This window comes from Dreissena polymorpha, chromosome 4 (genome assembly GCF_020536995.1).
Source record: "Dreissena polymorpha isolate Duluth1 chromosome 4, UMN_Dpol_1.0, whole genome shotgun sequence".
NCBI classification, from domain to species: domain Eukaryota; kingdom Metazoa; phylum Mollusca; class Bivalvia; order Myida; family Dreissenidae; genus Dreissena; species Dreissena polymorpha.
This window is the reverse complement of record NC_068358.1, coordinates 15,403,141-15,430,944: the sequence shown is the minus strand read 5'-3', so window position 1 is coordinate 15,430,944 and position 27,804 is coordinate 15,403,141. Positions and strand designations below refer to the sequence as shown.

The following is a 27,804-nucleotide window of genomic DNA, read 5'->3' as shown; positions in this document are numbered from 1 at the left end:
ATATTTCTTACAGAAATTCCTTTAAGCAAACAGCGTACCCCCTGATGAGACTCCGCATCATGCGGCGTCTCATCTGGGTCTACGCTGTTTGCCAAGGCCTTTTTTCTAGACACTAGGCATAAATGGGTTAACAAACTCAAACAAATCGATGTACAATCTCTGCACAAAAGCACAAAATTATGTCAGATGCAGATACAAATATTTATTTTTAAAGTTTAAAATTATATGACAATACAATATGACAACACATACATGTACACACAAAATAATGTTTAGTTAGCCCACTAAGAAATTCTACCTGGAATAACCGTAATATAAATAAATGAAATGCAACAGAAATACAAGTTTCATATTATTGCACAAAACAGACAAGCACAAATCACAAATAGATAACTCTTCCACCATATAAAAAAGCTTATCTCGGAGTTTTTCTTTCTACTATAAAATAGCTTACATTAAAAGAAACTATATTTCAAATAAGGGATGGCGAAGTTCATATTCAAATACTAGTACTTGGATATGAAAGTGTTCAAATATTTGATCATCCGAAATTACAAAATCATTATTACATACAAAAGAATATACTTATTAAGCTGTAACAATATTCACTATAAGCATCAATTCTCAAAGGATTTTCCCCTAAAATGAAAAAACCAAGCATAATGCATTACACTTCAACACCGTTATTTCGAAGTAGTCGGGACTGTTAAAAAAACTTCGGATTAACGATTATTCGAAATAAACATTTGACAGAAGACTTCTTTGATTCTGTAAAAAATAAATCGTGGAATTCACATGGTTCGGTTACACGCTTACTGAAAAGCGTAAACTAGTCAGATAGCAATAGATTTCCAATTGTAACAAACGGAGGAATAAAACGCTTATTTTTCTTGTTTTTATTTTTGTCTTATTACAGAACATATAAAATATAATAATTAGCTCAAATTATCAGACGTACATACATATTAATACATTTTCGGAAATTAATTAACATTTTTTTAAACTAATATGCGATGTCTCTCTGAACACCGGCGTTCGCGCAGACGACAAAGGTGTAATTATCGGCTTTTGACGTGCCACGACAAAGGTGTGAAATTATGCTCAGTATTTTGCAGTTTTGACTTCGGATTAAAAATTATTAATAAGGTGCGAATTATAGTGTTGGGACCGACTGAATCACTTCGAATTAACGATTTCTTCGGTTTAACGAAGTACGGATTAACAATGAAATTTTACATTAAACAAAGAAGAACCAATATCGGGACCCGAAAAATACTTCGAAATAACAGTGACTTCGGATTATCGGTGTTCGAAATAACGGTGTTGAAGTGTAATTGAAAAGCATGCATATCAGTTGAATATATTGGAGTCAAACATATTTTATTTTCAGTTGTTCTAATTCTAATCCAGTGGTTTCTTTGTAAATTTGGCTTGTTCCAACCTGGTGAGAGTTTCATCCCATTGCACAAACTGCTTTGACAGAAGGTTGACCTGGTAATTTGTTAAGAATGACAATGAATAGATGTGGAAATGATAGTGTTTAATTACATAGCACATGGTCTGTACTTTGTGCATACATTAAGAAATGGCCATGGCCTGGTGGTAACGTTATGAAACACTGCACTACCAATCCAGAGGTCCAATGGAAATATCTGAAAAGCTTATAGGGTTTCAATTATTTCTGTTCCCGTTGCCACTACAATTTTGGTCTGACGTAAAAACTGAAATAACGAGCATATTGCATATAGGTCTCCAACCACATACATTTTTGTAATAATGATTTTGATAAATTTAGCTAAATAACATGCATATTGACAATATGGGCTTCACCCACATACCAGGTTTCATTAGTCTATCTTTTGTACTTTTTTATTTTATGATGGATGCAGATTTTAATTATTTAAGCAACTATAATATCTTAGAAACCACAATTTTTCTCAGACAAAAAAAACACAAAAAACATGCATATTTCCCATATGGCCCTCAATCCACATACCAAGTTTCATCAACCTTGCAAGAGTACTTTTGAGTTCTCTATAACAGGATCCAGATGTTATTTATTTATTTTTTCTGTTACCATAGTGATAACAATATTTGTCAAACAGAAAAACTGAAATAACCTGTGTATTCCCCATATGGCCCTTTATTTTCATACCAAGTTTCATCATTCTAGCTTAAGGTTACAGATTACTAATTAATTGAAACTCTACCCTCAAATCAATATAATATATATCATCTTGATTTTCAAGACAATATGTTTTCAGTCAAAGACACTCAATATGATTTGATTTTCTTGACCTGTGTGCAGGGAACGCACATGTTCACTAAGAAATCACTGTTTTATGTTTTCAAATTGGAGACTAAAGTGGGAATATTGCACAAAGTCGGTTTGCTTAACTAAAAAGAAGCTAGAAACAAGAGATGTGTTTGTCAAAAACACAATGCCCCCTATTGCGCCGCTTTGATATAAAATTTCGATATATCAATTGGCAGGTTTAGAAATTATCTCCCTTTTAAAGCTTATTACTCCCTTGGATTGTATTTTTTTTAACTTTTTACCTTAAAGGATGACCTTGACCTTTCACCACTCAAAATGTGCAGCTCCATGAGATACACATGCATGCCAAATATCAAGTTGCTATCTTCAATATTCAAAAAGTTATGACCAAACTTTAACAAAGGGTAAAGTTTTAGGAAAGAAAAATACAATGATATTTGACCTTTGACCTTGAAGGATTACCTTGACCTTGACTTTTCACCACTCAAAATGTTCAGCTCCATGAGATACACATGCATGCCAAATATGAAGTTGCTATCTTCAATATTGCAAAAGTTATAAAACTTCAACCAAGGTTAAAGTTTTGGGACAGAATGACAGAGAGACCAAAAACAATCTACCCCCTCTTCTTCAAGAAGAGGGCATACAAATTTCCAAAAGGCATGTCATTCCAAAAGCGCATTGTCTGTAAGTGAATTATTAAAATGAACACTGAAACTAAACATTTCAAACAAAAATACATTTAAAAGAACAATTAAATGGCTTTTTGAATAAAGTACCAAACAACAATAATGACCATTATTTCCAATCTGAAGATTTCACTGTGTGCTTTTCCCAATTTCAGGGTTTTTCACTATTTTTTTTCAAATTAACATGCTACGGGTACTTTCACCAAATTTGCTGAATGTGTGTTCAACTGCAGCTAATGTTTAAGAACTTTTAAATGAATAAAGATGTGAGTTACAACTCTCTCCTACTAGTAAAAAAAAGTATCGTTGAAAACAAAAAAAGAATCGTTGAAAACAAAAAACTTGTTTGACCTTGAGAAAATCTATTATTAGCCTCAGTGACCTTGACCATGACCCCAGTGACCTCAAACCTCATCAAAAGGTAGAGGTCCATGCAAGGTACCTACATGCCAAATAAGTAACAGACCGGTAAAATATTGAAGGCGTTATGAGAAACTGTATCAAAAGTGTGACGGAAAATCTATTATTAGCCTCGGTGACCTTTACCCCAGTGACCTCAAACCACATCAAATGGTAGAGGTCCATGCAAGGTTCCTACACGCCAAATATGTAAGAGATCGGTAAAATATTGAAGGCGCTATGAAAAACTGTAACAAAAGTGTGACGGAAGGAAGTAATTTTCGGGGAGCATAAAAACACTTTCAGTTTAAGACATTTGCTATCCGTTTTCCCAGTAAGTTACTCGCAGTCTGTTCAGGCTTCATGCTGTTTGCTGCTCAACAGTACCTTCAAGCTTGAAATGAAGATTTTTAAACTTGAATCTAGTGAGAAAGGTTTTTAATTATATGGATCTTCTTAGGGACTACAAACGCATCAAAGTGGTAAAGGGCTGACCAAGGGAATTTTTTTAAGGATACGATGCTGTTGTATCGAGTGAGGAGCTCGTACGCCTGTTCAGACATGTGACCTGCCTCGTCCTGCTGCCGTAGCTGTACCTGGCTCAGCTCCTGTAGGCGCCCACCCAGGCCAGGCACCGCTGAAATATACACACTTCCATGATGCTTCACAATAACAGGGGGACTGGGGATATAAACTTTCAATTTGAGGAGCCGTTTCTTATTCTTTAACAATTTTTTATAATTACTATTTTGCAGCCATTTTCTTATTTGGCGAATGGCAGAGAAAGCTCTGACGATTTATTTGTGTTTACAAAGCTAATAAGTTCATCAGTAAAGAAAATTCACTTTCGATGCATTGCCTTAGAAAATTTGTTAATGCACACTTTCCTTATTATGAAAATGGTTTTAATACAAAATGGTTTTAATACAATCTTTGGATATTTTGACACAATGTATATTCCACAAGTGGTTTCAAATCATCATACAAGTTTCACAATCTTAATGAACTCGCTTGCTTATATTCACAAATTGACCAGGCTAGGGGTCTTCTTGATGAACTTGCTTGCTAATATTCACAAATTGACCAGGCTAGGGGTCTTCTTGATGAACTCGCTTGCTAATATTCACAAATTGACCAGGCTAGGGGTCTTCTTGATGAACTTGCTTGCTAATATTCACAATTTGACCAGGCTAGGGGTCTTCTTGATGAACTCGCTTGCTAATATTCACAAATTGACCAGGCTAGGGCTCTTCTTGATGAACTCGCTTGCTTATATTCACAAATTGACCAGGATAGGGGTCTTCTTGGTGAACTCGCTTGCTAATATTCACAAATTGACCAGGCTAGGGGTCTTCTTGATGAACTCGCTTGCTAATATTCACAAATTGACCAGGCTAGGGGTCTTCTTGATTCTTGATGAACTCGCTGGCTAATATTCACAAATTGACCAGGCTAGGGGTCTTCTTGGTGAACTCGCTGGCTTATATTCACAAATTGACCAGGCTAGGGGTCTTCTTGATGAACTCGCTTGCTAATATTCACAAATTGACCAGGCTAGGGGTCTTCTTGATGAACTCGCTTGCTAATATTCACAAATTGACCAGGCTAGGGGTCTTCTTGATGAACTCGCTTGCTAATATTCACAAATTGACCAGGCTAGGGGTCTTCTTGGTGAACTCGCTGGCTTATATTCACAAATTGACCAGGCTAGGGGTCTTCTTGATGAACTCGCTTGCTAATATTCACAAATTGACCAGGCTAGGGGTCTTCTTGATGAACTCGCTTGCTAATATTCACAAATTGACCAGGCTAGGGGTCTTCTTGATGAACTCGCTTGCTAATTTTCACAAATTGACCAGGCTAGGGGTCTTCTTGATGAACTCGCTTGCTAATATTCACAAATTGACCAGGCTAGGGGTCTTCTTGATGAACACGCTTGCTAATATTCACAAATTGACCAGGCTAGGGGTCTTCTTGATGAACTCGCTTGCTAATATTCACAAATTGACCAGGCTAGGGGTCTTCTTGATGAACTCGCTTGCTATTATTCACAAATTGACCAGGCTAGGGGTCTTCTTGATGAACTCGCTTGCTAATATTCACAAATTGACCAGGCTAGGGGTCTTCTTGATGAACTCGCTTGCTAATATTCACAAATTGACCAGGCTAGGGGTCTTCTTGATGAACTCGCTTGCTAATATTCACAAATTGACCAGGCTAGGGCTCTTCTTGATGAACTCGCTTGCTAATATTCACAAATTGACCAGGCTAGGGGTCTTCTTGATGAACTCGCTTGCTAATATTCACAAATTGACCAGGCTAGGGGTTTTCTTGATGAACTCGCTGGCTAATATTCACAAATTGACCAGGCTAGGGGTCTTCTTGATGAACTCGCTTGCTAATATTCACAAATTGATCAGGCTAGGGGTCTTCTTGATGAACTCGCTTGCTAATATTCACAAATTGACCAGGCTAGGGGTCTTCTTGATGAACTCGCTTGCTAATATTCACAAAGTGACCAGGCTAGGGGTCTTCTTGATGAACTCCATTGCTTATATTCACAAATTGACCAGGCTAGGGGTCTTCACAAATTCTGTTAAAAACCTCTGATATTAAGCAATTTTTAGCATGTGCATGTTTAAAAATAAATTACGCAAATTTTAGCATGTTCATGTTTGAAAAAAAATCTCAGACATATATCAAGCGTTTTTACTTTACAAATTTATTTTATTTATTGGGGGAGAGGATTGGCTTTGATTGTTTATGGCCGAACGTCGTTAATCTACATTCATAAACAATATGATTCAGAACTTGTAATAAGTTTCTATCCAAGGTAAATTATAGTCAATAAGATTGTTTGCCGAGTGACTGAGCGTCATATCACCAACAATTTCCTCTGTGTTAATACTGCCCTACAACTGCTTTTAAAATAAAAACAGAAGTGACATAAGCGTCAAAAACAACACCATTTTCCTAGGTGTCATTGAAGTAATGGTATTAAAGGAGAAACAACAGTTGGCATGTCGGACCGAAAGTGGTCAATTTTATTTGATAAAAATTTTATTTCATAAATATACAATCCGCTACAATGCAACATAATTTAATGAAGAGGACAGAATAACTTGAACCCCCAACGAAAAATGCTTTGCAAAATTAATATTTTGGGCTATTGAAATCGCATTAATGAAAAAACTTCTAAAGGGGGTCCAAATAGCAGAAAAAAATATTCTAAAGGGGGTTCTTTTTTTGTAAAATTAACTTCTGAAGGGGGTTGGTTACTTTTGAAAGTGCCTTCCTGGTGGTGGGACATAATTATGTTTTACTGGAATAGCCCTTAAGAAACCCCATAGTGACAACGTTGCAAGAATTTGTGTTGAACAATTTGTTAAAGATATTAAAATACACTAGAGCACAGCATGGTATTGACTATTTTATTAGACCAAGAACAATTGGGCACTACACTATTATATCAGCCTACGAAATTGCTTTTTGAGAATTGACCTAAATAACAGACCTAGGATGCTAATATATGCAAAGATGCATATAGAGAATACTATGTTAGTGTGATTGTGTACTTAAGTTTATCCCACAAGTGAAGAAAGGTTTACATGGCGAGGCTTGACGAGCCTTGTAAGCCTTTCTGAGATGAGTGGGATAAATTTAAGTACACAATCGCACTAACATAGTATTCTATTTATCCTACAATATATTTTTTATTTAATTTACTCCTGATGCAATTAAAATAGTCATCTTTAATTGATAAAATAGAAGCAAAAAAACACATTAAATTTACTGAATCTAACATTGCGTAGTAATATTAATTGTGATCTTTCCCATTTACGGAACTCGAAATAGTCCTTAAGAATTCCACACAAAAGAAGAGAAACGAGACAAAATATCGCTATACTCCTCGATTCAATTTTAATCAGCGTTCCAAATGTAACACACTAAAGTAGAACACAGACGGTTGTGTTCAAACTACAATTCTTGTTTAACCACTGTAAAATACCAAAAACAAACATGGCTGCCATTTTGAAATTTACAAAATGTGTAGACACCTGCGTGAAGCATGATTCAGCATTTATCCCCGCCGATATTGTTAATTTTAGTCTATAAACAACTCTTCTTTTTACACTCTTTTAACGTACTGACATACAAAGTAAAACATCTACTGGTTATTGTTCTACTCACCGAAGTTGTGTAAAAACCATGATTATTTTCGTAAAGTTTAATTTGCTTCCATGACGAGTTAAAATTTTGAACACATTTCTTCATCGCAATCCATCTTTTCCATTTTAAAGCACTGGATGTCAGCAGGCAATTCTTTGTGGATAGACATTCTTTGATCGACTGACAAAGGAACGACTTATTCATCAAAGAAATTACCCTTTTAATTTAATATCGATTTCCTTCAAAAAGTTAAAGAACAATTCACTGACACTTTCTTAAATTTAATCCATCAATTGTTCAACAAAGCATCGTGTTATTCGAGTACATTCGACATTTTAACGAAATCGAAAATGGAGTCTCACCAGTTTTATTCCAGTTTTATATCCCAACACTGTTATTCACATTCATAATATGATAATAATCCATCGTAAACACACACAATAATCGTTTGATGCTTAAAAAATATTTAGTTGTTAAATAAAAACCCTCCAGGTCCGAATTTATGTTGTCCTTAAATCCAAAGCGTCTAGCTAATTTCGTCATTTAAATTACGTCACACGAGATATGTCATAAATTGCGTAATCAATTGAATGAAAATAAAAGTACGGAAAGCTGGTTCTTCATAAATTTTAGTGAAGAACCAAAGTAGTATTATAGTATGACTCAAAACCTGTGCCCATCTATAATTTAGTATAAAAGTAAGATATATATTATAGATGTTAATACACGGCTGAGCCGGGCCGGGCAGTGATAATCTGCCCCAGGTCGCAAACCATGGTTATGCCCCCTGGGGGCAGATTATCACTGCTCGGCCCATCTCAGCCGTGTATTATCCTCTAAATAATCCATCGTAAACACACACGCTCGTTAACTCGTTAAACGACTGCGTACCCAATGACCTGAATGACGCAATCAGGGATGAAAGGCAAAAAAAAAGTAGTCCCTATGTACATGTTCTAAAAATAACCGTGGAGAAAACCTTATCTTAAAATAACCGTGGAGAAAACCTTATCTTTTCTTTATGAGTCGTATTTGTTCTATAAAATCATTTAGCTGTAGGATAAAATGATTTTTGTTATACTATATAAGAATAAATACAACTTTGATAGTAAATAAAGCCTCGCCCTGGGAAGACAGAGATTTATAATGTACAGGTTAATCAGGGACGACACTTTCGCCTATACTTGATTTGCTCTAAGAAGCGAATTCCTTTGTGAAAAACCATAAGAGCCGAAAGTGTCGTCTCTGCCGACTGCACAGGCTGCGACAACACTTTACGCACATGCATTAAGTACAGTTTTCCCAGAACACAACTCATTTGCTATGTTAAGTAGTACCTTTGATGTGTTCACTGTCCAGGGACCCCTTCAGTTGCTCCAGGGTCTCCAACCTGGCAGACTGCTGCAGCAACAGATCCTCCTCTGTAACATTCATACATGTATAAGTCACATTTTGCGAATATGGGCCTTATTCACTATGCATCCAGCGTAGCTCCAGACCAGCCTGCAAAAACACACAGTCTGTTCTTAAGCTACCATGTCGGCTAATGAGAACACTAAACTTTGCAAGACTTTATAGCAGACAGCGTAGCTCCTTACCAGAATGCACAGAACACTGGCCAGATAAAGCATATCGCATAAAACCAGTTTTTGCATGACACTGTTGATATAAACTGAACAACTGGGGCACCTGAAAAAACTTACCCGCAAGAATGACCTCCACTTTGGCATCGTCTGACAAAGTCATTTCATCTGCCTTTGCAGGGTCCAAGCAATCCTGTAGCTCATTCACTGGAAACACAAATATTGCAAGTGTTGAAGAGACAAACAAACATTAATGAAGAACAAAACCTACTAACAGAAATTAAAAAAAATTATATATTGATTATTGTATTCAGTGACTAAGATATATTTTATTTTATGCTTTCCAGTGGTTTATAGAGAAATATCAGTGAAATAAAACTGATTTTTAACTGTTTCACGCAGTGAAAAATAACAGTGAAAATTATCGATAATTTTCACTGTTTTACTATGACGTCATTATTCCAGCGAAATTCTCCAGTTAAAATCTTTTACAGTATAAATAAGCAGTGAAAAAAAAGGATTAAATAAAAAGAAAATTTGTTGGATTCGATGGAATATTGATTTTAATTAACTCATTATCATAAAACATATTTTTTCATTGGTGGCTGCGCCACTCCGGAAAATATTATTTTTTATGATCACACGTAAATTAAAATCGATATTCCATCGAATCCAACAAATATCTTCTATATATAATATGCTTTCTGGTGGTTAATAGAGAAATGTCAGTGAATTGTAACTGATTATTCACTGTTTCAAATAGTGAAAATTAACAGTGAAAATTATCGATAATTTTCACTGTTTTACTGTGAAATGACGTCATTCAATGTATTTATGAACAACACTATAATATTTGGAATAGTCGAACATACTTATAATCACAAATAACTTTGATTAAAATATTTTGCATGTAGTAGGAATTCAATTCGGGATTCAATGTTTACCTCTACACTATAGCAGGGCTTAACACTAACTTTTTTTCAACTAGCCCATTCGGGCTAGTAAATGCAGAACCTACTAGCCCTGACCAATCTTTTATGTGCCCCGACCAAAGTATTATCAAAACCTTTATATTTATCATTTAACTTGTATTTTCTTGTGCGTGGAGATGCGCAATTATGATTCAATCATTCTTATTAGCTTGCCTTACTAATGCTAATGAGTAATGAATTCAATATTCATCTACTTAAGACATCTATTTGTAATCTTCACGCCATTTCGGGAGAAATTTCCATGTTGTTTTTTCCCTCATACTTTCTCTTACTTTCCTCCTTCCCTTTTTTTTTCTTATCCGAGGAACCCCCATCCCCACCCGTAAAGTCAAACTTAAACAACGACATGAACGTTAAAACCTTTTTACATAGATTGCTACGGTTGCCCTCTGACAACAAACGGTAAGTGAATCTTAGGTGTCGCAAAATAACAAAAATAACGTGTTACGGAAGTCGTAACAATTGTAGCAAGGTTAACTCTGTACTAAAAGCCTGGATCGACCATTAATATTAGTTTTGCTAATTGAATTGCATAAAAAAGATTGTCAAAACACTTCTAATCGATCAAACGAATTAAAATTATTTAAAATTGATTAATAAATAATAATTTTATATAAACTTTTTGTTAATGTCGAGTTTTATACCTTCATCGAACCCGGACAATCCTGGGCAATCCCGGCTTTTAGTTTAAAGCGTATTTTTATCGAGAAAACACGTCACTTCGAGGAAACCAATCAAAACCGTATCTAGCGGAATTCTGTTTAAAAATAGGTACTGACGTGTTTTACTAGGAAAACCGCCGGGGATTTTCTGAATTGTCAGCCTCTTTTTGATTGCAATCAGGGGGTTCCAAAATTATTTCGAGTTACGATCTGTTTGTAGTCTCCGACTTCACTCTGGGATTTAATTGTCATCTGTATTAAGATTTTTGCATCTTTCAAAAGCTTATTTAAAACGCAGTTTATTGATATAGAACACATAATCCCGCCCAAAATACACACGACCGGTCGGGCATGTTACTGGGACATTGGCTAGCCCGGACCTAGGTACAGGCAGTGAATGTCGTTCGGACGTGCCTTAGTGTTAAGCCCTGACTATAGTGTAATATACACTTCTGAGTTGCATATTACAACCACTGTCTTGTTTTGGTTGTAATCAAATTATCATCATTTTATGCACATATTTGGAAACAGTTGGAGCTGACGGAAATCTTCGAAATATTACACAAAGTTAATAACATTTAAAATTCTTGAGATGTCATAGGTTCATTTACAAACTAAACTTACGTCTTTCAAAGATCCTGTTGATTTTCTTCTTGCCTGCAACAGACTTGCCTAGTCTGGTCTGTACATTGGCTAGCGTGTCGGTACACTGTGACAGCAAACAGCAGTACAATTATTCACTGACATTGTTTAAAACTCCCTGTACAACGCAATTTTTGCTAGGGAGCACTACTGCAGCATTGATTGAAATTAAGAACGTTTGAAGGCTTGAGAAAATATGTCTGCGTCAAGATTTTGATCATGTAATTATTAAAGATATAATTTTGTTCATTCAATAGCTGTTTCTTTATCATTTTTTGTCTGTAGAAAGCTCTAGCCTAGGCCGAAGGGATCATGATAATAAAGATCTTAGACGAAAAAATAACAAAGCAAATATTCTAGTTATGCACACAACACATCAATTAAACAAATTACCTGCACTCTGGGGAAACCATGCATGCATGAGTGTAAAGTGGCGTCCCAGATTAGCCTGTGCAGTTCTAACAGGATAATCAGGGGCCACAATTTCTGTTTTAACACTTTTCTGCTCAGAATTGAAGTGAAAATGGCTATGTGCAAACAACATAAAACCAGATCAGCCTGTGAGTAACTCGTGGTCAGTTCAGGTTTTATGCTGTTTGCTGCTCATCAGTATCTAAGGGTTGGAAATGAAGCCTTTAAAACTTGAATTTAGTAAGAAAAGTCTTTATTTGTATTTAACTTTCTAAGGGACCACAAATGCGTCAAAATTGTATCTAAGTGATAAAGGGCTAATTGTAGTTTTATTAAGAGAAAGTCTCCTCTTAGCAGAAATCCAGTGCAGGGGAGAGTGTTGTCCCCGATAATCTGGAAGACACGTTATGCACATGCATTAAGCCCCATTTTCCCAGAGCGAGGCTCATTTTTATAGTATATTGAAATGCACGCTTACACTGGTTTATGATACAGGATTTAAACTTTGATATAAACAAACTTAATTATGTTTAAAAATTAATTTAATCAAATAAAACCGATAACTCTATATGACCCAAAAAGACACTTATGCTGTTAAACACCAAAAGTCACTGCGTAATAACAGATGTATACACATAAAAACAAGTGATTAACCATTGAGTTAGAGATTACATCAATACAAGTGGTTAACAAAAAAAATCTATTGATTTTCTATAATGTACCAGTTCATTGCAATATAAATATTCATTAGATAAACATATTCAACAAAAATACAACTTCAATAACATATATTAAAATGTATTTATATTTAAAGCGGGTATATACGATCTTGTCAATTATTTATTAATTAATATAAAATGTGTAAAAAAACTTATTATACATATATTTCAATTTATTTAATGCTTTCCGGTGGTTTATAGAGAAATATCAGTGAATTAAAACTGATAATTTCACTGTTTCAAACAGTGAAAATTATCAGTGAGAATTATCGATAATTTTCATTGTTTACTGTGAAATGACGTCATTTTTTTTACGAAATGACGTCATTATCCCAGCAAAATTCGTTAGTTAAACTCTTGAACAATGTATATAAACTGTGAAAAATGCATTAAATAAAAAGAAAATTTGTTGGATTCGGTGGATTATCGACTTTAATTCACTCGTGATCATAGAAAACATATATTTTCACTCGTGGCTGCGCCACTCGTGAAAATATTATTTTCTATGATCACTCGTGAATTAAAATCGATAATCCACCGGATCCAACAAATATCCTCTATATAAACTAAAATAAAAGTTAAGAAGAACATGTGTCGAAAAATTCTAAATAAGCCAGATATTTAATTCTGAAATCGAAAAAGGCTGTACAGCCGAATTCGCCAGCATGTATATCATGCATGTACGATGTGAATCTAAATTTAGTTTAACGGTTCATTTGAAATTCCTGCAGCGATATCGATTCATACGACACACGAACCCTTACTAAAAAGACGAATGCATCGGTTATTGTAGGAAAATATGTACGAATTATCTTCGTCACAATCGGCTCGGGGCGCTAATTTGTATTTGCTGCATTCTATGAAATTCGTCTTAAATGTATCATTTTTCTTGCATATTGCGTGTTATTATAACATATTTGTATCAATATATTACAATTCAACACATATAAAAATCGTATAATCTCGCTTTAAAGATGAATATTCTTTATAAATATGAAAAGTTTTATCCACATTCAAATTAAAGGTAAAGCCACTTTTTTGGTTTAAAATATCTACAATTATTACTAAAAATGTGGCTAAAACCCCCCAAATAACCTGTTTAATGTTGAATGAATACACGACTATGTAAGATGGCAGCTTACACAAATTGTAAAACACAAATGGTGTTAGAACATAAACAGCAAAAAAAACTGAAAAATAATCCCAGCCCAAACACCATTTGTCGTTTACTCAGGTTAAAAAACTCAAACACAGGATTAATATTCGTCACTGCTTAAATATTGAATTAATAACCTTTACTCAAAAATAAATACAAGACTGAATATTGAAGGATATATACTATTTTGATTTTTAAACAGTCTCCGCTTAAGTCTAAAATTAACTACAGGCCACAAGTTCTGGTTATCACATTAAAAATCTAGTGGCCTAAACTCTATTTAATGGCAAATCAACAATAAATAAGTAAGTACATGTCAAGAACCAGAATTTTTCACCAGCCAGCGCTTTTTAGCAAAGAGCCGATAGCCTATTGATTTTGGAAAGAATTATAGACTTAATAGCTAATTTGAGAAATGAAAAAGCTGTTGATTTCCCCAAGAAAACTGCACGATTTTTAAGACATTTTGAATTAGAAAGAGGCTTTTAATAGGCATCAGTTATATAAGGTGAAAAATCAGACAGACATTTGCGGAGACTGATCAAAGGGATTTTTTATCACAAATATATAGGAAGGGAATGTAGCCTGCATTAGCAATATAATGAACACTATTCATAGGCTTCTAAATTCTAATAATAAGGTTAGTTCGGGTTTAAAAAGTACTATACAACAAGAGATGTGTTTGTCAGAAACACTATGCTCCCTATTGCGCCGCTTTGAAATAAAATTTCAATATAGCATTTGGCAGGTTTAGAAATTATCTTCCTTTTAAAGCTTATTACTTCCCTTGGATTGTATTTTAGACTTTTGACCTTGAAGGATGACCTTGACCTTTCACCACTCTTAATGTGCAGCTCCATGAGATACACATGCATGCCAAATATCAAGTTGCTATCTTCAATATTGCAAAAGTTATGGCCAATGTTAAAATTTTCGGACGGACTGACGGACGGACAGACAGACAGACAGACAGTTCAAATGCTATATGCCACCCTAATGGGGGCATAATTTTTTTATGTTCTAACACTGTGCTACTAAAATTCATTATCAAAGATTGATGTTGGGATTTAAATGCATTGTCAGTACTAGTAAAACATATTCCTAAACTACATCTACATCAAACTGAACTACAACTAGAGGGCCAAAGCCCCTATGACGCTTGCATAAGACCCCAAGGAACTTCTGAACTCTGAGCAGTTGATGTTGTTAAAGACATAAACTGGTGAGGCAGTTTTAGACCCCACTTGACTCAGATTTAAAAATGGCCTTCATACGATAAATTTACTGACAAGTCTCAGAAGGACCCAATCATTAATGTGGCCTCTAGATAGGTAACAAGGTTTCATAAGATTTGACCTGTTGAATTAGCTTTTGACGCACCTGAGTCAGATTTAAACCCCATCTTATACATTGTCAATGAAATTATTCTGACCAAGTTTCACCAAGATTGACTTTTGGACTTTTGGAAGCACATGAAACAAAAATACGGCAAAGATATTGTCAAAATAAACATTCTGACCAAGTTTTATCAAGATTAAACCATACATGTGGCCTCTTGTGTGGTAACAAGTTTTTTTTATATAAGATTTGACCTCATGGTGACATAAGCCTGACACAAGTGACTCAGATTCACACTTTGCCTAGATATTGATCAGATAAACATTCTGAATTTAATCAAGATTTGATAATAAATGTGGCCTCTAGAGTGGGAACCTGTTAAAAATTGATGACGCACACCAGACATCACACACCAGACATCACACACCAACAGACATACGTTGATCACAATAGCTCACATTGTGCCCAAACACTTGGCAGCCAGTCTAGAGTGTTCAAATTATTTTACTATAGACATATAAAAAAACTGCCCCACCACGTCATGATGGCCGTATTTTTTAATGAATATCCCACTAGTCGAAGAAATCATTAGAACATTATGCTCTGAGCAAGTTTCATGAAGATTGTGAAAACAAATATCAATTCTAGAGCATTCAATAGCTTTAGTATAATTTGACCTCGTGACTTAGTTTTTAACCCAAGTAAACCAAGTTTGAGCCCATCCAGCATATGATTTTGACAATGTTCTCTCAACAAATATTGCATCTTCAGTGTTCACAAGCTGTTTTTTTTAACTTGATCTAGAAATCTAGGTTTTGGCCCCATGTGGCCCAGTTTTCAACATGGCTGAGATATATATTTGGAAATAATGTTCTGACACAATTTCATAAAGATAAGACAATAACTGTGGCCCTAGAGAGATCAAAAGCTTTTTTTAATTGACCATGATACCTAGTTTGTGATCCCATGTGAACTAGTTATAAAATCAGACAAGATATCATTAGGACAAATGTTCTGACCAAGTTTCTGAACAAGTTAGAGTTAAAACATGCCTTTTCTTTAAATTTCACTTATTTTTTTAACCCAAAATGACTAAGTTTTAACCTCAGTAGAAGTATCACTTGAACCAATGTTCTCACTTAGTTTCATAATATTAAGGCAATAAATGTGGTCTCTAGAGAGTTCACATCCTTTTTCTTTCATTTGACCTGATGACTTAGTTTTAACCCCATATGACTCAGTTTCAAACTCAGCCCTGATATGCATTGGACAAATGTTCTGACCAAGTTTCATGGAGATTATGCAATAAATGCAGTCTCTATAGGGTTCAAAAGGAAAAATGTTGACAAAGCACGCCAAAAGGTGAACACAAAAGCTCACCTTCAGCATGTTGCGCTCAGGTGAGCTAATAACGCAAGCAAGAACATAAACAGACTAAGATACATGTAGTATCTCAAAGATGATGTGAAGCATAATAATTACACCATAAGTACATACTGATATTGTACCATAAACTTTTATATTGCGAAAAAGTAAGTTATATGTTATGTGAGAAGGCTAGATACTAGTAGTTGTTAAACCAGACAAATAAATGTTAAACCATACAAACCCCTCACAGAGAAAGAATTTATTATTTAGACCCTTTAAATTGTTAATAAACGTATCAACAATGTATGTGCTTGTTAAAGCCCTCCACAAGATGTGCTATGAAAACAACAGTAATAGAATCACTAGTAAAATTTGATAGGATTTAAAGATTATTAAATGCTTTAAGCCTCTGATACATTTTCAGATCATGAATTATTATTTATAATGAAATTTAAATGTCTGTTTTGCCCTTGGTTATTAACACTGGGAAATATCTTTCAAGATGTTAAATTTTTTAATATACCGGGTAATGAAAAACTAACAAGAAAACTTTATCTAATACATTTGTATGGTACTTAAAAAATATATAATATTTTACTGAAAATTTATATTTGCCTCTTTGCATGTTTGCTCTTTTGCAAAATTTTTAAGATATCCTAAAGTTTTCTAAATCATCAAGCAAACAGTATTTATGTTTAAAAAGACAAACTACAGTACAGCAATGCCTGAAGTAAGGTTTAATTCTGAGTTTTGAACTATTCTGGCTTGAAATCAACGACAAAATTAAAACAACCCAACTGTTGTATGGGTAATTAGAATTGAAGAGACCAAACGCTTTTATCTTAAAGCTTTAAATAGTGCAGGTGTCACTCCAGTAAAAGGTTAAAGGTAGTAAAATTCTTGTATGGTTTGATTGGATTAAAGCCTTATATAGAAGACATATATGTAAAACATTAACTTATAAAGCATCAAATATGGTTTTCAGCAATTGGCATTGCAGTGCAATTAAATACAGTTTTAACATAAAGAGCAAAACAGAAACAAACAAAACCTGCAATTTCTCAAATGACTGTATTTCTTCGAACAGTGAAATAAAAGCATTTTGGCCCAAGCTGGTGATGCTAAAGCATGAAAAGCGGTTCATGGTTATACGTACCTTCGACTGCGTCACAGACTATCAACATGCAGAAAACAGACATTCAATGAATATGGTAAAGCAGTGGTGTTGAAAAGGATGGAAACATAGGCAGAACAATCAAGCCCAGATTCTCGTAAGCTTCATTGTACTTTTGTATTAAGTTTTTATGTGAATCAGACAAATAAAAAAATACCTGTATCAAATATTGTTAATGTCAAGAATTTTAATTCAATACATCTGGGCTGTATTGTTATATGAAACATTTAGTATGTACTTCAGAGGCTCCAAAGGAACAGAACTAACTAAAATAAAATAATATGAACATTTAGTTGCATAAAATCAATATCAGCTGTTTTTTACTTTGGCTTAAAATCGTATCTAGCCAAAATGTCCATGCTTTGATAAAACTGTTCTTAATGTGGCTAGATTATTAGCATTTATTGAAGAAAAGTTTCTAGTCAAATATAATTTTCTTTCACCAAATTGGACTACCTGTCGACATTGGCTGATGTGACAAATGACTGTAAGCTATGTGATAATCATTACTATATTGTTAATAACAAGGGACAAAATTGTCACAAAACCAGGTTTTCATTGTGAAAAAAAATCTGATAAAGGGAGAAAACTCAAACTGAACTTTTGAAATGACCAAAAAAAATTAACCCCCTTTGTAAGTTTTTTTTTTTTTTAAATCTATTTTTAGTCGTGGCGACCTTGACATTGGAGATATTGACGTGATTCTTTCGTGGGACACACCGTCCCATGATGGTGAACAAATGTGCCAAATGATTTTAAAATCTCACAATGAATGACATAGTTATGGCCAGGACAAGCTCATTTATGGCCATTTTTGACCTTTGAACTCAAAGTGTGACCTTGACCTTGGAGATATCGACGTAATTATTTCGCGCGACACACCGTCCAATGATGGTGAACAAATGTGCCAAATGATTTTAAAATCTGACGATGAACGACATAGTTATGGCTCGGACAAGCTCATTTATGGCCATTTTTGACCTTTGAACTCAAAGTGTGACCTTGACCTTGGAGATATCGACGTAATTATTTCGCGCGACACACCGTCCAATGATGGTGAACAAATGTGCCAAATGATTTTAAAATCTGACAATGAACGACATAGTTATGGCCCGGACAAGCTTATTCCGCCAGCCCGCCAGCCAGCCCGCCAGCCCGCCAGCCAGCCAGCCCGCCCACATTCGCCAAACTAATAACCAGTTTTTTCCTTCGGAAAACCTGGTTAATAATAATAATACACAGGTAACTGGTATGCAATAAGACAAAAAAGGATTAGTGCAAAAAATAAAACTTTACATATTTACTCATGAAAATATTAATAATACATACTTAATTGTTTATAAAAGTTTGGACATGCTTTTCATCATATATGCATCATGTACATAGGAACCACATCATGAGAAAATGGGTCATATGCCATGTGTGGCCAGTGTATCTCCAGCTCAGCAGGCGCAATATGGTTTCATAAGCAGACAGGGTAGATACTGACCAGACTGTGCAGGCTGGGCTGGGGCTACACTTGCCCCATATGGATTAAGACCAATTTTTACAAGATTCTTAGGGTGCATCTAGCCAAACCGCCACAATTAAACAACCAGCACCGATGCCTGCATACATGTCAACAAAGCATTTGCAAATGTTGCAATTCTTATAATTTTAATTTTTATCATGATTATCCCCATGCTTTTTGAAAAGCGTGGGGATATTGTGGTTATCTCCGCCGTCCGTCTGTCCGTCCGTCTGTCTGTCCGTCCTGGCCACTATCTCCTCCTACACTATAAGCACTAGAACCTTGAAACTTACACACATGGTAGCTATGAGCATATGTGCTACCCTGCACTATTTGGAATTTTGATCTGACCCCTGGGTCATAAGTTATGGGGGTTGGGGCGGGCCGGGTCAGAGATTTTCACTCATTTTTTTAGGTTATTTTACTGTAACTTCTTCATTTCTACACCGATTGTCTTCAAATTGATACTGAAACTCTCTTATGACAATACGGTCAATCTCAACTATGCATGGCTCCATTATCAACCCTGGGGCGCCCCGCTTACATAGGCCACGCCCTTCCTAAATTGCAGTTTTACTATAATTTCTTCATTTCTACACCGATTCACTTCTAATTGATACGAAACCTTTCTTATGACAATACGGTCAATCTCAGCTATGCATGGCCCCATTACCAACCCTGGGGCACCCCGCCCACATAGGCCACGCCCACTCAAAATTGCCTTTTACTATTATTTCTTCATTTCTACACCGATTCACTTCAAATTGATACTGAACCTCTCTTATGACCAGGGATCATATTTTTTTCGGTTTAATCGGTCCTAAACCGATTGGGGTCATGAAGGACCTATTGAAAATCCCAAAAAGTCGGTCCGATTCTGTTTGCTATTAAAATTCCCATGTCATGAAATCGATTACACAGTGTACATGCTAACACACCCTAATGACATTCTTATCTCGATTAGGTGTGATAACCATTCGCTGCAGTCTCTAAACGGTCAGAACCGGTTTATTGCGCGTCAGACCAAGAATCAACAAGGGACAAAATTGTCACAAAACCAGGTTTTCATTGTGAAAAAAAAATCTGATAAAGGGAGAAAACTCAAACTGAACTTTTGAAATAAACAAAAAAAATTAACCCCCTTTGTAAGTTTTTTTTTTTTTTTTAAATCTATTTTTAGTCGTGGCGACCTTGACATTGGAGATATTGACGTGATTCTTTCGTGGGACACACCGTCCCATGATGGTGAACAAATGTGCCAAATGATTTTAAAATCTCACAATGAATGACATAGTTATGGCCAGGACAAGCTCATTTATGGCCATTTTTGACCTTTGAACTCAAAGTGTGACCTTGACCTTGGAGATATCGACGTAATTATTTCGCGCGACACACCGTCCAATGATGGTGAACAAATGTGCCAAATGATTTTAAAATCTGACGATGAACGACATAGTTATGGCTCGGACAAGCTCATTTATGGCCATTTTTGACCTTTGAACTCAAAGTGTGACCTTGACCTTGGAGATATCGACGTAATTATTTCGCGCGACACACCGTCCAATGATGGTGAACAAATGTGCCAAATGATTTTAAAATCTGACAATGAACGACATAGTTATGGCCCGGACAAGCTTATTCCGCCAGCCCGCCAGCCAGCCCGCCCGCATTCGCCAATCTAATAACCAGTTTTTTCCTTCGGAAAACCTGGTTAAAAACTTGTGAACAGCGGATTAAAGACGCATCCGAAAAGATGCGTCTGAATGCACGCGCTGTAACTAAACAAAACATGCCGATACATTTTCCACCAGCGTAATAATCCGGTAATATAATTATGAATGATCAAAAGATCTGATCAAAAGAACAGCCGAAAGTTATTTTAATGGGCGAACTTCACATAAAATAGTACACAAGAAAAATAATATACATTGAATAAATCTTTAGTAAAACCGTGTTAGAATCGAAACAATACGTGTACCTTATACTTTGTTGTTGAATAACTCACGACCGGAAAATTAGATGTGTGGTTTCAAATGCTTCGCTCTCGTGATTAAATCCCTACGCATCTAAACTATCCGCCGTGGGTTATTTGACAACAAATTATTTATTAAATATTTGGTTGTTGTTGTCAGTAGCCAACCTACGCACAGACATTTGTTTGGTTCAGTGCATGTTTGTAAGCTATTATCGAGTCGACAACAATTAAAAACATCGGTATAGACTTACACAGATTAATCATATTGACAACGATGAAAAAAGTCAGATAAAACAGCACACGAAACAACAATGAAATACCAAATGATAAAACCAGTTGAGAAAACTCGTTCCGTTTTTAAAAAAATGCCTAAGGAAATTTTACTTGTAGATGTATTTTACCTTTTTCATGAATGGCAAAATCAATGGTATATATTTTAACGTAATTTGTCATGATTTCGGATATACATTTTCGGATACTTTTCCCCATTTATATCCGGACCGATTGATGTTGCGGGAAAATATGATCCCTGCTTATGACAATACAGTTAATCTCAACTATGCATGGCCCGATTACCAACCCTGGAGCGCCCCGCCCACATAGGCCACGCCCACCCAAAATTGCCTTTTACTATAATTTCTTCATCTCTACACCAATTCACTTCAAATTGATACTGAACCTCTCTTATGACAATACGGTCAATCTCAACTATGCATGGCCCCATTACCAACCCTGGGGCGTCCCTGGGTCAAACATGCGGCGTGGGGATACGCGTCGGCCTCTGCCATGCCATTTCTAGTATTAAAGATAATTTAGGGTTATTCTAGATCTTATAGTCATGTTAATACAGTAAAATAGTTAAGAAAGTACTGTGGAAACAAATAGAATAAAAGAGTGTACACACATAATTTTAGTAATATTTCTGAATACAAATATATTAAGACAGATTTTTTATTAAAGAGATTTAAAGATATGAAAAATCTATACTGCTACTTTTTATAAGTGTTCTGAGTTACTAAAATGTTCAACAGAATTCACTCTTATATATCACTGATATCTGAATAATTGATTTCTTTCGCCAAACAATTGATGTATATAATTGCTAAGCACGTTGTTTCAATCATCAATGCAAATGTGCACGCTTTAACTAATAGTTAAATTCAATTCACACCTTCCACTTGCGCTTTGATAATCTTTTCATAAAGTTTTTGTTTTGAGCTCTTTCCCGCAAAAGACATGCAAAGTCATGTTGATGGTGACAGGTATTGTGTTTGTTACGATGTACAAGGTTGATTATAGACATACTTGACTCTTAAGACTTAATCTATTATAGTCATTAACTATTTTTTTTTATAGCCACTGATCGTTTTTCGTCCATCTTTCCATACTAGGTAACTTCAAAATAACATGTTTCGCAACATCAATAATGCTTACTACACAGCTGCAACGGCTAAAAAACACTGATACTGCAAAAACTTAACCTGTCCGAAGCACAAACTCATGCAAATGGTACCATTAAACAAAGAAATTGCTTTGCATTTACTTTATATTCTTTTGTACAGTCTATTCACCATATTGGAAAACTGTGGCAATATTGCCGACTTAAAAAGTCGCTATAGGTTAGATTGCAGTACACCAATCTTTTGCACATCGTGATTGTCAATAATGAAGTAAAATCTTTACACTGTTCCAAATTTCAACATAAAAATGTCAAGAAGAATAGTGTGTTGAAACATTGTCATGTTGTTTTAGGGTGCATGTGAAGAATTACTAAGAATAACTAATGTAGGTTGCAGAGCTCCAGATAATTTTTTCAGCCGAGGGGTATTTCACTCATGAAATTTTTAATTGATGAGTGAAAATCAAAATCCGATAATTTTAAGGAGTATTTATGTTCAAAGGATCAGAATTAATGATAAATTACACATGTAATGTTAACTCGCTATAACAAGCAGTCTTGTACACAATAAAGCAATCACTTTTTTTGTATTTAATAGTGTTTTTTAGTATTTTGCCCTCGGCTTATAAGCAGCCATTAATCTCTTTTTCCGTCTTGATTTGGCAAGCCATTGTTTAGCACACACTGTACAGCCACGATCAAAATCGTCTTAGCTTGGCCCACAAGACTTGTTTATTATATGTGTATTTTGGCGCCATTTAAACAGTGCTTGAATGTAAAGGTTTTTCCATAGTGCCACACGAGAGATGAACTGAAAGCATAAATTATATGCTTGAAGTTGGGCGATTCGGGTTTTATCGACTGTGATGTCAAATGTTTTCACCATAATCGTTTATCGATTCTCAACAATGCAGCGGGGAGCCCGTTGTGTCAACATCGGCCTTATAGTGGGCAAACATTAAATGATACCGTTCTGACTGAGGAGTAAATTATGTCGGGAACCACATTTTATACATAGATGGTGATGTCACTACGTTTTTACCGGTGTGTCATCTTTACATGAATATATAGCATGTATAAACGGCTAATACGCATTGAAATTGCACACGATGCGTAATCCGAATTTAGTCAGGAGTTTTTTTACTCAACAAAATTTTAAGTCATGCGTATTTTCTTTTTTGTCATGCGTATTTTACGCAAATACGCATCCTATCTGGACCTCTGGTAGGTTGCCATTCAGGTAAATTTAATGTGTTATTGAAGTTTATGAATGGCTTTCCTCTTTTTGTTACGAACGATGTCAGTTAAGTGTTGAGCACTGATCAGCTGCGGAGAACTGCGGTTGTGTTTATGAATGGGAGCATATGGACTCCCACAGCTGTCATAACAAAAATTATCAAAGGACTAACTTGCATTGTGAACAGGCACCATTAACAAATCTTCAAAAATCACATGTTCAAACAAAGTACTTTAATTGAAATTTTTTAATGAGGAGTAACAATTACCCGCGGATAATGAGCGTCTTTGTTTGATGCCCCAAACACTTTTGTTTCAAGCATTTCAAGACGTTTCTCCAGAGCTTCCAGACTGTCAGCCATCTTGAGTTGTTGTTGTTTTTATTCTTGTTGTTGTAGCATAATTAGTAAAATGGAAAAACGGACCACGGATCATGCGGCCTGGTCGAAACGGTTTCCAGTCAACTCGTACCTAAGTCAACACGTACCTTAGTCAACTCGTACCCGATTTGGTTAACTCGTACTTAAGTCATTTTTCCGGTTGGTCAACTCGTACCTTTTTAATTTTGTGTTCTTTATAAAAAAAAATGCGATGGGTGTTTGCATACATTAGATGTTTTTATGTTTGTTGCAGGTACAAGTTGACCAAAATAAAGTTATATTTTGGCATAGACTAACATAACAGGTTGTCTTAAGGATTAAGATAACATTTACTAAAATGGAAAAAAAACGACAGTAACGATATTATTTTTTAATGAAATTCAAGTAAAGCATAAAACACAACATACATACAAAATACTTAAATATTAACAAATTTTGCATCGAATTATGGTTCTTCAGAAACTCGAGTAGTCCATGATTAAATCAATTAATCAACACCTAAAATACTTATTCACACCTATACGTAACACTGCTCGTTAATATCGTAATTTACCTAATCTGCACCTGTGCTAAATATTGAATAACACATTACTCGATACGGGTCGCTGATATCTAAATTGATTTAATCTGCACCTTTGTAAAAATTAAAGAACACTTTTGAGTAAAAATAAACGGGTTTATCGAGTATTTAGATGTTTCAATAAGATTTTAGTGGACACATATATTATACATTTTTATATAATAACATAAATTTGTTCACACAGTTCAACAAACAAATTGTTCCATTACTCGAGAATACTTAAGATTATTGAGTAAAAACAAACGGGTTTAATTAGTATTTAGATGTTTTAATAAGATTTTATTGGACACATATATTAAAAATACACAGACTGACTAATGGGATTGTTTACCCTCGGGACTACGGTTAAAAACCCTTGCCCAAGCACACTGCTTAACATAAAACTCTGCATAAAAAGGTCGAAAACGGCCATAAAATGGACAGCCCGATTTTACTGGGCTGTACCATTGATATAAATTGAAAACTTTGCAGTGTTGGTGCGGTGCCTTAATAAAAATCTATTGGTCCGACTGACTAATGGGGTTATTTACCCTCGGGACTTCGGTTAAAAACCATTGCCCGAGCACACTGCTTAACATAGAACTCTGTATAAAATAGCCGAAAAAGGCCATAAAATGGACAGCCCGATTTTACTGGGCTGTACCAATGGTATAAATATAAAACTTTGCAGTGTTGGTGCGGTGCCTTAATTAAAATCTATTGGTTTAAAAATATATAACCTTTATATGAAGCGTTAAAAAGACGCAGTGCTTTACAGTGGATAGGCCTAACGCTGTTAAAAAGCGGCGTTTTAATTGGTTGATGCGCTTATAAAACAATGGCGCTGATTGGCCGAAATTTCTTATTACGGATTGCCAGTAGGTCAATCCGTTTAAAAATAGATTTTCCCACGGCTGACTTTGTACTTTAAGAAAAAGTAAACAATAATAGTTTATATGCAAAAATATAAATGAAAGAAAAAGATGAGTTAATCCAAAAGAAATTGGAGTTGTTTTATAGTATTAGATTACTATGTTTTGGTTATGTTACTGTAATTATTATTAATTATTATCATTAATATGATGTTGTTATTGTATGTTATTGTTTGTATTGTTTTTTAAGGAGGAGAGAGAGAAAGAATAGCCCAAATTTAAAGTAAAGATGGTGAAAACACACATACTGTTGTATGTGGCAGCATCATTACCAGACCCACTGTTCAGTATATACTGCAATGGGTTTGTTGGAGTCTTTAGACTTTGTGATCTGTGTTTTAAATGTTTGAATCCAAATAGGACTATTTTAATATAATACTTATAGAAAAAGGGATACACAAATGTGTAATATGTTTGTGTAACAAAATAATAATATTTGAGGGTTTTCCAGATCACAAAGTGGTTGAACATTGCCACAATATGTTTACATGCATAGTCAAGTACCATTTTTATGTGTATGTTTAAAGTTTAAACTGAACGCCAAACAACAAGATCTAATCATAGGAGAGATATGTTTATATCTAAGTACATTTATTAATAGGGATTGCCAGAGCCTGATTAAACAGCTCTCAAATGTAGAGTGAAGTTGCATGTGTAAATGCAATTATATGAGAAGGAAGGAAAAAAGACAATATATGATAACACATAGGGAGTGTAACTCTCAATTATATATTAATATTGCAATTGAGTATTGAGTTGTTAAAAAAAAAAATTATGAGTACAAGTTTATGTATGTGGCTCAATGTTGAACACTTGCAGACAGGGAATATAGCCGTAATGCTCCAACATAAGACCCTGTCTGTATGGAACTTAAGGAGGATTGGGCTATGGAAAAGAGAGGTCCCCCCAGAGTGGCATTAAAACAATATTTAAAAGTGGGTTTAGTAATAAACCCTTATATGTTAAGGGCAATAACTTACGTGTCTCCAAACGGTCACCTTCATAGGGCCACATAAAAATTAAGGGTAAGACAATGTACTTTACAGTTAAAAATGAGACAAAGACAGCTAAATTTGTACAAGATGTACAATATTTACAATATGTACAGGACTATATGCATTTATATATTTAAAATACATGTTGCCACCCTGGAGGGTTGAAAGAAGGAGAGATTTTTGGAAGTGTAGGCCGAAGTGGGTGGGGGAAAAGAGGAGCCAGCAGAGGTGGTGTCACTCAGTTGTACTAAGGGAGGTAATTGTGATGATGGAGTCTACAATGGTTGTTTCCCCTGGACCAGAGGGAGTGCACGGTAAATGAAAAATAGTTTGTATACTATTGAAGGGAAATTGATAATGGTAAGATGTAAAATGGTAAAAAGACCAAATATTACCTAGATGCGTTAAGATAAACCCAAAAAGCTCTAATCTATCCAATATTATTAGTATACTGATGATAACATTGGAGGAAATAATACTAAAGTACCTTATATGGTATCCAAAATGACAGTAAAACCGAGGCAATTTGCTATATAAAATAGCAATTTAATATAAAAATTAGGATATTTGCTATAAAAGTAGCAATTTTAACATGAGTTAATGCAATAATAATAAAATTAAGGCAATTTGCTATATAAAATAGCAGTTTTCACAAAAATAAGGAAATTGCTACACAAGATAGCAGTTATAATAATCCTTAATGTACTCCAAGGTACAAAATTAGTAGTTTCAACAAGGTCGACAATAATTTGTCCTAGATAGGGCTAAATAGGTGTTTATAATGGTATAAGGCCCTGCACCGTGCACTCCAGTCCGACATGGTTCTTCGAGTTTGAAGGGGAAAGGGTGGGGTGTCAAAGAGGAAGGGAGGGGGTGCAATGCAGCCAACAATCCCAGGTTACTGGACAGCCTCGTCCTTTCTTGTAGTAAGAAATGCCATAAAATATGATTATATTAAAAAACTGAAAAATGTAAATGGTGGACTAACGTCATACTCTCATAAAAAATGTATTAAAATAAAGAAAACCAGGTCAATGCCATTGGCCTGATTTAGAAAGGGCGGGGTAGAACAATAAACCCATTAAAAACTAAAATAAAGGTTGTGTAAAAGCGACACAAATCCAGCACAATTATTTGATTACATCAGGTTTGTGCAGAGATTACACATTTTTAAAGAAAACAGTCACAAGACTGTATAATTAGGTGGGTGTTGGCTGCTCTCCCTCCCCCAATGACC

At 35.1% G+C, this 27,804-nt stretch overlaps 1 protein-coding gene across 2 annotated transcripts; it reads right to left on the bottom strand.

Moving 5' to 3' along the window:
• Positions 1-187: 187 nt before the first annotated feature.
• Positions 188-24,118, bottom strand: LOC127876338 (dynactin subunit 3-like). Of its 2 annotated transcripts, XM_052421444.1 has the most exons (7): positions 23,971-24,118; positions 17,564-17,581; positions 11,398-11,482; positions 9,240-9,326; positions 8,874-8,957; positions 3,885-4,003; positions 188-1,491 (listed from the first exon to the last, which is right to left on the bottom strand). In XM_052421444.1, exons 1-7 carry the CDS (start codon positions 24,061-24,063, stop codon positions 1,402-1,404), a joined length of 576 nt encoding a protein of 191 aa, XP_052277404.1. In that variant the 5' UTR covers positions 24,064-24,118; the 3' UTR covers positions 188-1,401. The 2 variants fall into 2 exon arrangements, with proteins under 2 accessions (XP_052277404.1, XP_052277405.1); XM_052421445.1 differs by lacking the exon at positions 17,564-17,581 and having other exon boundaries at positions 23,971-24,114.
• Between the last annotated feature and the right edge of the window lie 3,686 nt (positions 24,119-27,804).

Excerpts from the sequence above, each read along its gene's own strand:
- LOC127876338 (XM_052421444.1), bottom strand. The coding sequence starts at position 24,063 with ATGGCTGACAGTCTGGAAGCTCTGGAGAAACGTCTTGAAATGCTTGAA. Across the intron at positions 4,004-8,873 it reads GGACAGTGAACACATCAAAG|CGGTGCCTGGCCTGGGTGGG; the intron begins GTACTACTTAAC and ends TGTATATTTCAG. Across the intron at positions 1,492-3,884 it reads TCACTCGATACAACAGCATC|GTCAACCTTCTGTCAAAGCA; the intron begins GTATCCTTAAAA and ends ACAAATTACCAG.